The following is a 12,594-nucleotide window of genomic DNA, read 5'->3' as shown; positions in this document are numbered from 1 at the left end:
TGCTGCATAGGCAACATCAATAGTAAAAAGTTGGTCATACTTGACGAACACTATGTTTGACAAGTATGACCAACCTGTCAATCAGTTTTCCAAGCGACACAACAGATTGCTTGGAAAACTCTAGCATTCTGCAAGTTAAAAACGCTTGAAAAACGCTAGTTTTTAGCTTGAATACGCATGCCAATTCCACATGCGATTATACCCGCGGCAGGAGTTGCGGAATTTCCGCAGAAGTTTTGCAATGTGTGCACTTAGCCTTAAAATTGTATCTAAATATGAAAATGTCTGGTTTTAGTGAGCTTTATGCAATTTTCACCTGCTATGTCAACCTCTTGAAGATTTCACACTATTTAGAGCCTTATAGAAACTCTGTAAAAAATTTAAAAAACATTTTTTATGACTCTTTGACTAAACCCGTTGCATTCTGTACCCAGTCAACTACACATAATTTTTTCTTTTTTGTTTCTTGTTTTTTCTATTTTTTATTTTCAATATACAGATTACACCCCCTCCGTCCCTATCTGAGCCACTGAAAGAGCTGTTTCGTCAGCAAGAGGTTGTGCGGATGAAGCTACGTCTACAACACAGCATTGAGAGGGTAAGGATCACAAGTAGAGATGAGTGAATAGTTTCTAAACTATTCAAATCAAATTTAATACACATTTCCCCAAAAATATTGGTTCTGAGGACCAGAAGGGGTTTAAAGAAAACTCTTCTCCTTGGCCCTCCAAATACCTGCCCCATCCCCATTCTTTTCTTCTTCCAGTATTCTCTTCCTCTTCTCCAGTCTGGTCTTCATTTGCTCCAGACTTCTAGTGAGCACTGCTGATGTCACGTGGAGCCAAGGCCGCGACGTCACCCAGAGTCCTAGAACAAAAGAGGACCAACCTGGTGAAAGAAGTAGAGCCTATCGGAAGACACGAGGAGCAGGACAGTTATGAGGAGGGCTGAGGCTACGTGATTCTAAAAGTTCCAGTTGTATTCCATCTGTGTGTGTGTGTGTGTGTGTGTGTGTGTGGCGTCTCCATTACAGATGACTTTAGTTTGGACTAAATTTATAAGAATCATATCCTGCCCCTGAATTGAGCAAATTATCAGGAATCTTGGTTCAGGAGATTCTCAAGCAAGCAATATGGATAATGCATTTTTTTTAAAACTTATTTCAGGAGAAACTTATAGTTTCTAATGAACAGGAAGTTCTGCGCGTACACTACCGAGCAGCAAGGACGTTGGCGAATCAGTCGCTGCCTTTCAGTGCCTGTACTGTATTACTGGATGCCGAGGTGTACAATGTCCCACAGGAGTCTCAGGTAAAGGAAACTTGCAATCATCCTGTACATTTTTTGCCTCCCGTTCTTCCAAAATGTGAAAAACACTAATAACTTGTGATGGATCAGTTGCTTGAGGCCAAGACAGCAGTTCAATGTCACTCTGGCACATTCAGACATAATGGTGAAAGCACTTAGTCTGCAACAAAAATGTTACATTTCGCTGAAGTTCTTAGGTTTTGCCACAGTATAAAATATTGTCCCAATTAGAAAAAAATGTTTGCTGTATGGATGTGCATAATACTTTTTAAAATCTGATTTTATTTTTTATTGTTCCCGTTTCATAAAATGCATGAATCAAGAAAAATAAACTAGTCAGATGATTGCAATCATTATGACTATTTAATTGCTTTAAGTTTTATTCCTTTTATAGTCTGCATTTCGGAAACTTGTGATATATAGGCATTCACCATTGGAGAACCTTATTTTTTTTTTCTCTTAGACATTCCTGTTTTGTTTTTGTTTTTTTTATCATGCCGTACCACAAATAACCCTGAAATAATGAGTCTCTGCGTAGATCTGATAATTCCAGCTCCCAGGATAGTGGATTATTCCTGGTCGCTACAGGGAAAATTAAAGGGAACCTATCTCCCCCAAAATGGAAGGTGAGCTAAGGCCACCGGCATCAGGGGCTTATCTACATCATTCTGTAATGCTGTGGATAAGCCCTGATGTATCCTAAAAGATGAGAAAAAGAGGTTAGATTATACTCACCCGGAGCGGTCCCAGTCCGGTCCAATGGGTGTCGCAGTCTGTTCCGGGGCCTCCCATCTTAATCAGATGGCTTCCTCTTCTTGTTTTCACACTGCGGCTCCGGCGCAGGCGTACTTTGTCTGCCCTGTTGAGGGCAGAGCAAAGTACTGCAGTGCGCAGGTGCAGGTGTCAGAGAGGCCTGGCGCGAAGTTCCTGTTTATCATATTTATTGTTTTCCTAAAATACATATATGACTGTGTGTTTTATTACACTTATGTTGCATTCTAAAATGTTCATCCTGAAGTTATGGTACAAGTTAAAGGATAATGCCATTATTTGAGAGTATGACACTGAAATATTTGAAATTGTAATAAATCCCAAAAATGTTCATTTGGGCCTAAAATTACTTTCCATCAATCTTTCTCCAAATAGATAACCACAGGACAATTTTACAGTGGCGTCCGTGATGTGGATGAAAAAAGAAAAGTAAAGGTAATTAATTCTAACATTGTGAACAAGCCATCCTGGCCCTTTAAATGCTCACAATTGTGCTAGTATATTTGCTTATGAATAGTGCGTGTTGCCTGAGATTTTTGCTCTATCTCAAACTAATATAAACTGAAAAAAAAAGCCTGCAACGTCCCTTATTTGTCTTAATTAAGAGGACTAAGCGAGAAATGGTAGTTGGGGAGGAGGAGTCAATAACTGCAGAAAACACTGAAAAAAAAAACTGAAATGGGTCCTTTGATTAGATATGCATGAAAAATAATCAGCACACAATTAAAACAAAAACTTGGACAAGAAAGGATACTTACAAATACAAGCATATAGTACCCCACAATCATCGTAGTGGCAAATATACAAGGAGTATGGAACAACACTGGGGGAGGAGGAATAAGAAAACATATGTGCAATATTCCCTACTTGCCTTTAAAAAAACAATGCCATCTAAACGGGGAATTTGTCACCCTAAATCGCAATATGATGCTCCTGCTCAATGTAAGCCGAGCCTAATGTTGCCCTATTTGTAATACAAGTATAGTGCCACAGTATTGGATGAACATGATGGGGTCTCTTGTCACTTAACCAAGAAAGATATCCCATAAACATTAGATGGAATGAAAACCACAGCCCTCAATATAGAGGTAACTTATCTGAATAGTTTGTTGGCTCTTGTCCTAACTTGTCTGCTCACAATCTTGTCATTCACCGATGGACCATGTCCGCAAGACTACTATACATAGGTGCCATATCCTGGCATGTGGGGAAGGCAGGAAACGCGCGCTCACCACGAACTCTGGCCCGCCTACTTTTTCTTAACTGGCATCTTAGCCCTCTGGTGTGAAGCTCACCCATAGGAGAACCGCAATTTTTACCATAAAAATGCAATATTGTTCATAGTTATATAGTATAAGAGGTCAAACAATAGTAGGTTCAAGCCCCACATGGAGACTAAAAAAGTGTAAGTCTGCTCTATGAAAATATAAAATTAATCTGATCTGTAAAGACAGCAAAACCTCAATTCTGTTTCAAGTTTTTTTTCTGTCCCCACAAAACTGCCGAAAAAAATTGCACTAAGATGCGATCAAAATCCTTTATGTACCCCAAAATGGTATCAACGAAGCCATGATCTCGTCTTGCCAAAAAGGAGCCTTCATACGCCTCAATCATAATAAAAATGAAAAATGTCACTGATCTCGACAAATGGCAGCAAACTACCCGTATATACTCGAGTATAAGCCGACGCCCCTAGTTTTGCCACAAAAAAACTGTGAAAACTTAATGACTCGAGTATAAGCCTAGGGTGGGAAATGCAGCAGCTACCTGTAAATGTCAAAAGTAAAAATAGATACCAATAAAAGTAAAATTAATTGAGACATCAGTAGGTTAAGTGTTTTTGAATATCCATATTGAATCAGGAGCCCCATATAATGCTCCATAAAGTTTATGATGGCCCCATAAGATGCTCCATATTAAAATATGCCTCAAAAAATATTGCATAAAGGTTAATAATGGCCCCAAAAGATGCTCTATAGACACATTTGTCCAATATAATGCTGCACAAATGTTGATTATGGCCCCATAAGATGCTCCATAAAGATATTTGCCCCATATATTGCTGTACAAACATTATGGCCCCATAAGATACTCTATACAGACATTTGCCCTATACAATGCTGCACAAACGTTAATTATGGCCCCATAAGATGCTCCATAAAGATTAATGGCCCCATGCAGACACTTGCCCCATATAGTGCTGCACAAACGTTATTGCCCCATAAGATGCTCCATACAGACACTTGCCCCGTTTGCTGTTGCTGCGATAAAAAAAAATCACATACTCACCTCTCCGTCGCTCAGGCCCCCGGCACTTTCATTATTCACCAGCTCCTCGTTCCGGCGCTGCTCCATCTTCAGGGTCATCTGCACTGACGTTCAGGCAGAGGGCGCGCACTAACCACGTCACCGCGCCCTCTGACCTGAGCGTCACTGTAGAAGACGCTTGGCAGTTTTGCACTGCTGATTTATCAAATCCGCTGTGGAAAAATCCGCAGAGGAGCTTTCTACGTGTGCACATACCCTAAGTGGTGCTCTGTGAGGATCTCTACCGTGTTTGCACAGTGGGCATCATGGACCTTGAAAGGGCTATAAAGGGACGGAAGTCTGCAGCTGATGGCTTCTGAAAATGTAACAATGCGAGTTGTGCCTCATTTTATTTTCGTATTCAGGCTTTAGAAATGACAAGTGAGACTTCAGTGGTAGATTTAAACGCAAAATCTATTTTGTTGCAGTGAATATGACTGATATACAGTGGTATTAATTGATTCTTGCTATTCTCCTCTGCTGCAGACAGAAGATGGGAAGGCGTCTGTACGGGACAGATTCAATGCCAGGCAGTTCATGTCGTGGCTACATGATGTGGATGACAAATTTGATAAATTAAAGGTAGGCTGCAATCGTCTTTCACTCCGCTGCATCATTTTTTGTTAATTAGTCTTAAAATAAGGGCGATGATCAGTTTTTATCTTTACCAGACGTGCTGGGGATGTGATTTTGTGGCACTTACTATTATATAAGTATTACAGCTTCTCCTGCACTTGTTACTCCAGCATTCCTCACAGACTGCATTGTGCTCCTGCTCTAAAAATGGCTGCCTGTGGAGGAACATGTGACCTGACCTCCGCCGCCTCCAATGGATACATGGCTTCCCAATGTTAAGGCTTTTTATATGGGGGTGATGGCAGCTGACGGAGGAGCATGTGACGAGACCTGTCCATTTGTAGAGCAGGAGCTTTGTTCAGTGTTTGTGGAAGGCTGCACTACCCAGTGAAGAAGAATCTGTAATACCGGATTATGGATTTCTGGTACTTACACTCAACACATCTGTTGTTATTATTAAGTGAATTTACCTTTTGACACTTGTACTTTCTTTGGTATTGCATTTTAGTTCAATTATTTGACTGAACATCCAAACTTGGCACAACCCCTTAATTACCTATTTATGGTATGTGATTTACTTCCCAATTCCTGGTGGATAACTTCCATACTTAGAGTAACCAATTTAGTAAAGGGTTGTGCGTGATTAGAAAAGAGTTTTCTTCAGTAGTGTAAAGGTACCTTCACACTAAACAACTTCACAACGATATCGCTAGCGATCCGTGACGTTGCAGCGTCCTGGCTAGCGATATCGTTGTGTTTGACACGCAGCAGCGATCAGGATCCTGCTGTGATGTCGTTGGTCGCTGCAGAAAGTCCAGAACTTTATTTCGTCGCTGGACTCCCTGCAGACATCGCTGGATCGGCGTGTGTGACGCCGATTCAGCGATGTCTTCACTGGTAACCAGGGTAAACATCGGGTTACTAAGCGCAGGGCCGCGCTTAGTAACCCGATGTTTACCCTGGTTACCATCGTAAAAGTAAAAAAAACAAACACTACATACTTACCTTCAGCTGTCTGTCCCCGGCGCTCTGCTTCTCTGCACTCCTCCTGCATCCTGTGTTAGCGTCAGCCAGCCGGAAAGCACAGCGGTGACGTTACCGCTGTGCTCAGTCAGTGCAGGAAAGCAGAGCGCCGGTTACAGACAGCGGAAGGTCAGTATGTAGTGTTTGTTTTTTTTACTTTTACGATGGTAACCAGGGTAAACATCGGGTTACTAAGCGTGGCCCTGCGCTTAGTAACCCGATGTTTACCCTGGTTACCGGCATCGTTGGTTGCTGGAGAGCTGTCTGTGTGACAGCTCTCCAGCGACCAAACAGCGACGCTGCAGCGATCGACATCGTTGTCGGTATCGCTGCAGCGTCGCTTAGTATGAAGGTACCTTAACTTGTACATTTTGCATTAGTGTCCACAACCTGCAACCAGCACAAGATGCTGAGCTCCCTGTTTGGCTGCAGAGCTGTCGACATGACATCAGCACTGCAGGCAAACATGGACCTGGGGCAGCAGAGGAGTCTGTTAACAGAACAGTTCCTTCTTTTCCACTCTGCTCTGTTAGCAGGCCTGTATGCTGGTGTCATGTTGATTGATTGCCGGTTCAACACTGCTCCCAGCTGCCAAATTCGGCACATTTAGGCAAAGTGTCAATCTATATGACACCCCATCGATAAAGCGGAAGAGCAGGACCATGTGTTCACTCTGAAACCGGAGAGATTATTGCACAACAGAAAAGGCAGGTAGCTAGCAACTACCCGCCAATAACTGCATAGCCCATAGAGGGGGCAAAAAAGCCCGAATAAACCCTTTCATTACTGGAGTTGAAATGCAAAGTATATTAAAGTTTCTTAATTGTATATCTCTGGGAATTTTTTTTTTGTTTCATTTAGTAATCAATGTAGATTTATATATCTGATACAGGAAAGCTATATATCTTGGTACCGTGTTAGCCAGTAGATAGAAAAATATTTAGAATTGAGAGTCCTCAGTGGTTGATACCTTTTAATGGCTAACTGAAAAGATGGTAACAAATTGCAAGCTTTCGAGACTACACAGGTCTCTTTATCAAGCACAGACTAAAGCAAAATCTGAAGAATCACATATTTATACACAACATAGCACAGAAAAAAAAAACATGGATAAGACAGGTAGAGCACGTATCTGGATGGGTAGAGGGTATTCTTAAACCCCTGGTAAAGGATACACCCAGCTTCATTCAGGACACAACTGACCTACTGTATAAACTATCAGCAATAGGTCCTCTACCAGAAGGAACCATCCTGGCCACCATGGATGTGGAATCTTTGTATTCCAATATCCCACACAAGGATGGATTAAATGCCTGCAAATTCTTCCTGGAAAACACAGGGACTGATGCGGATTCTGTGGTGAAACTTATAAAATTCATCTTCACCCGCAATTACTTTGAATTTGACAAGAAGATCTATCTACAGGAGACTGGCACAGCAATGGGAAGTAAAATGGCCCCCAGTATGCAAATCTTTTCATGGCCAAGCTTGAAAGCGACTTTTTGTCCTCATGTCCCATCAGGCCTCTGGCGTACTACCGCTACATTGATGACATTTTAATCATCTGGACGGAGTCTGAGCCACAGCTAAAGACGTTCCATGAACAGTTTAATCAATTTCATCCTACCATTAACTTGACACTCAACTACTCCTATACTGAAATTAACTTTTTGGACACCATCATTAAGCTGCAGAACAATAAAATAGTCATCCCTGTATCAGAAGCCAATCGACCGTCTAACATACCTTAAATGGGACAGTTTCCATCCAAAACATAAACTCCATTGTCTACAGCCAAGCCATCAGATATAATCTTATATGTTCTAACCCAATGGATAGGGATGAACACCTTGGTCACCTCAGAAAGACCTTTTTGAATCAGGGCTACCATCCAAGAACAATTGAAAACCAGATTACAAGAGCCACCAGAATATCAAGGAATCACCTGCTACATTACAAAGCTAAAGAAGAAAATAACCGGGTGCCTCTAGTAGTTACCTACAATCCAAATCTGGAGGTGCTAAGGGGAGCTGCACGGAAATTACAACCTGTACTGCAAAAAGATGCCTGTTTACAATCCATTTTTCCATACCCCCCACTACTGTGTTTTAGGCAGCCCCCAAATCTAAGAAGCAACATTGTCAAGAGCTCCCTGTCCTCTCCAACAGCTGCCGGAACCTTTCCTTGCAACCAGAAAAAATGTAAAACCTGTCCATTTATAATGACCACGGACAAGATAAAGATCCCCAATTCACATCAGGACTACAAGATACCAGGTACTTTCAGCTGCGTCACTTCTAATGTAGTGTACTTAATTATTTGTACTAAATGTCCAACTGGTGGTCTGTATGTGCGGGAGACAGGGCAAAAGCTTAGAACAAGAATGAATTCTCACCGCCACACAATAAAATAAAAAAGAATGGATCTACCTGTGGCAATACATTTTTGTCTCCCAAATCATAACATAACATTATGGACATGAAATTACTTGTGTTAAAAGGTAGCTTCAAATCGCAGAGAGACAGGAGAGTCTGGGAGTATAAACTGATGACGACCTTTGACAGCTTTCGTGCAGGAATGAATGTGTCTCATGGATTTGTGTCTTTATACATCAACTAAGGAACATGCCCCTCAGACTGAGGGGTCATCACAACAGAACCAGACCCCAATCAGTGGACAATAAAACATTCCTTATCTAAGAGCTGGCCCAATATTTATGGACATAACGGTTTATCACTCATGATAATTCTGCTTCATGTCACCTGTCTTATCCATGTTTTTTTTTCTGTGCTATGTTGTGCATAAATGTGAATCTTCAGAATTTGTTTTAGTCTTTGCCTGATGAAGAGACCTGTGTAGTCTCGAAAGCTTGCAATTTGTTACCATCTTTTCAGTTAGCCATTAAAAGGTATCAACCACTGAGGACTCTCAATTCGATTTATATATCTAAAATTGTTCTCGAATTAATGTTTTCTAACTCCTCTTCACTCTTCCGCTTGCAGACATGCTTACTCATGAGACAGCAGCACGAGGCGGCAGCGCTCAATGCCGTTCAGAGGTTAGAGTGGCAGCTGAAGCTACAAGAACTGGATCCGGCCACATACAAATCGGTCAGCATTTATGAGATTCAGGAATTCTACGTTCCGCTTGTGGAGGTCAATGATGACTTTGAACTGACGCCTATATGATGACCTACTCTGCAGCTTCTTCCATAGACAGCATTTTTGTATGTTTCACTGCAGACCTTCAGTTTGGTGACTACCTGAGGGCACAGCCTCTGTGAGGAAAACCTGCACTGTTTCTTAAGAGGGAATGTCAAAGAACTTAGATGCGCACACAGCCTCCGGGTCTTTCAGGAACTTGTGGATTAGGATTTGCTTCTAGAAATTATTTTATATAAATATATTTAATCATAAAAATAGCTTTTTACTACAGTAATTTCATGGTCAGCAGCAGAATGGAAGCATATAGCTAGCAGATCAGGAAGCTGCTTCAGGATAGTAGCAAGAAGCCCGAGGTGACAGCCACTTGGACGATCATCCATCTTTGTTTCTGCTACTCTTGGTACCTGTGTTTTGCACACCAATGCATTACAGTCCACTGGATAGCTTTTCCATTTAGTGCCATAGGAATCTAGCTCAAAAAATGTGCAATTCAGGAACGTGCCCGACAACAGCAAGGGTTAACGTTCCGTCCTACACCCAGCTATAATGAAATGTAATGCAGCGGAAACATGACAAGCTCTGAATAGATCACGTCTTAGGAAGAGAATGTGTGAAATTCATACAAATGTAATATTGTCTTATTTTAAATAACTTATTTTATATGTGTACATATTTCTGTGCATTTTGTACATAGTATTGTAATAAACAATCCCGAGCTGTATAAAGATAGATATTTTATGTGGAAGCCTACGTCTGATGTTTTAATGGACCAAAGTCGTTGTCTTTTACTCGTAACGTGTTGTACTTGTATGTGTTTCAGTAAGGCATGTTCATAGCCTTGGAAAGGTTTATGGATAAAGGTTATTCTTGCACCACTCAGTTCCGCACTTGTACCACATCACATCCAATACAAGTCACGCTAGCCTGCTGCCGAAAACAGTTATCATAAGCAGATTCTTTTTTTGTTCAAATCTAAAAACCGACAAAAAAAATTAATCCTTGTTTAGACTTCGGACTCAAGGGAGCCTATTTTTTAAGAAGAAAAACTTTGAATGAAAGCTCTAAAATTGTAAATGTTCTATTTTAATATTTACAAAAATTTGTATATACTTATGTAAATATATTGTTTAATAAATTTTATTGGTCCTGTTCAGAAAGCAAATGGACAATCTGTGTACATTTATTTCACAACAAATTTAAAAAAAAAAAAAAAAAAATTAATCTAGAGGAAGTGGCATATAAGTTTCAGTCCCACTGAACGGTAGGACATTGATCGTCTATAAGGAAAATGTTAAAGGTTATTCCATTATATCTGGCAAGGGTCTCGCTCTACCTTCAAATCACCTGCCTGTTATTTCTGGTGGCCCAAATTCATATTGCATTTGGTGTTTTCATGAATCTTCCCCATTACACTGAGGCATATCGGTAGTTTCTGCTTCATGCAGGGACAAAAACAATTACCAGGCTTCATCATGCTCCTCTGTACAGCTCTATACACCCTGCCCACCATTAACTTCTCTCTTTTCTCAGATGGGTCTGCACATGCACTTGAAAGAGTGTAATTCAAGAATTATTAGGCAGAAAGTCTGTGCTTACGTTCTGTCCGAAGAGTAATACTTTGCATGCACTGAACTGCTTGACCTGTCGACGTGATGCCAGCAGGGGGAATGAACTGAAAGTGCTAGTGGGGTCTCGTGTGACCACCAAGCATTGTAATTACAATGCATGATTGTGGCCATCCAAACAAAGATGTTTGGCTGGCTTATTGGGACACAATAGGGCTTAAAAAGGTGAAACTGTAGAACAACACCTTTTGAATGGTTTGCAGGGGGATGGTTAGAAAAACTTACCGTATCTACTTGAGTATAAGCCGAGATTTTCAGACCATTTTTTTGGGCTGAAAGTCCCCCTCTCGGCTTATACTCGAGTCATATACCGGGAGGTCGGCAGGGGAGGGGGAGCGGGGGCTGTGTAATTATACTTACCTGCTCCCGGCGCGGTCCCTGCAGTCCTTGGCTTCCCCGGCGCTACAGATTCTTCCTGTACTGAGTGGTCACATGGCACCGCTCATTACAGAAATGAATATGCGGCTCCACCTCCCATAGGGGAGGAGCCGCATATTCATTGCTGTAAATGATCGGTAACTGTGACCGCTCAATTACAGGAAGAAGCTGCAGCGCCGGGGAAGCCAGGGACTGCAGGGACCGCGCCGGGAGCAGGTAAGTATATGGGGAGGGGAGCGCTGCGCGATATTTACCTGCTCCTCGCTCCGATGCGGCTCAGTCTCCAGCGTCCTCTAGCAGTGACGCTCAGGTTAGAGGGCGCGGTGACGTAGTCAGTGCGCGCCCTCTGCTGATTGTCAGTGCTGGAGACGGAGCCGCACGAGGAGCAGGTAAATATTGAAAGCGCTGGCATCCTGAGCAAGAGAGGTGAGCATGTGATTTTTTTTTTTTTTTTTTTTTTTTATTGCAGCACCAGCAGCATTCTATATGGCACAGCTTTATAAGGAGCATCTATGGGGCCATAATCAACTGTGCAGAGCAATATATATGGGGCACAGCTTTATAAGGAGCATCTATGGGGCCATAATCGACTGTGCAGAGCAATGTATATGGGGCACAGCTTTATAAGGAGCATCTATGGGGCCATAATCAACGGTGCAGAGCAATATATATATATATATATATATATATATATATATATATATATATATATATATATATATATATATATATAGCACATCTTTCTATGGAGCATCTATGGGGTCATAATGAACGATGCAGAGCATTCTATATGGCACAGCTTTATGTGGAGCATCTATGGGGCCATACTGAACGGTGCAGAGCATTCCATATGTCACAGCTTTATGTGGAGCATCTATGGTGCCATAATGAACGGTGCACAGCATTCCATATGTCACAGCTTTATGTGGAGCATCTATGGGGCCATAATGAATGGTGCACAGCATTCTATATAGCACAGTTGTATATGGAGCATCTATGGGGCAATAATGAACGGTATGGAGCATCTATTTTTATTTTTGAAATTTACCAGTAGCTGCTGCATTTCCTACCCTAGGCTTATACTCGAGTCAATAAGTTTTCCCATTTTTTTGTGGCAAAATTAGGGGGGTCGGCTTATACTCGAGTATATACAGTAATTAAAATTAAGTATTAACTTAAATTTAGACAGAGGTGCAATACAACACACATGTTCTGTGGATAAGAGTAAGACTTTTTTCTCCATCGTCTCATTGGGGGACACAGGACTGTGGGTGTATGCTACTGCCGCCAGGAGGCTGACACTAAGTAGGTATAAAAAAAAAAAGTTAGCTCCTCCTCCATAGTATACACCTTGCCACTGGCCCTGACAGCTCCAGTTTATGCTTAGTGTCCGTAGGAGGCACATCTCTGGGTTTTCCCAGATGCTTTTTTTTTTTTTTTTTT

The 12,594-nt window shown here is 41.5% G+C and overlaps 1 protein-coding gene across 5 annotated transcripts in view; it reads left to right on the top strand.

The window, feature by feature from the left end:
- Positions 1-10,310, top strand: part of ANKRD12 (ankyrin repeat domain 12) — a 198,865-nt gene extending 188,555 nt beyond the window's left edge. For 3 of the 5 annotated variants that reach the window (XM_069731056.1, XM_069731054.1, XM_069731055.1), the window contains 5 exons: positions 500-598; positions 1,167-1,310; positions 2,454-2,513; positions 4,872-4,967; positions 8,987-10,310. In XM_069731056.1, coding sequence (XP_069587157.1) covers positions 500-598; positions 1,167-1,310; positions 2,454-2,513; positions 4,872-4,967; positions 8,987-9,172 — 585 coding nt within the window. In that variant the 3' untranslated portion in view covers positions 9,173-10,310. Of the gene's footprint in view, positions 1-499; positions 599-766; positions 1,311-2,453; positions 2,514-4,871; positions 4,968-8,986 lie in introns of those variants that run through there. The other 2 variants (XR_011314080.1, XM_069731057.1) reach the window with 2 other exon arrangements.
- The last annotated feature ends 2,284 nt before the right edge of the window (positions 10,311-12,594 follow it).

This window comes from Ranitomeya imitator, chromosome 6, assembly GCF_032444005.1.
Source record: "Ranitomeya imitator isolate aRanImi1 chromosome 6, aRanImi1.pri, whole genome shotgun sequence".
Lineage (NCBI taxonomy): Eukaryota > Metazoa > Chordata > Amphibia > Anura > Dendrobatidae > Ranitomeya > Ranitomeya imitator.
This window is presented reverse-complemented; position numbering and strand designations above follow the sequence as displayed.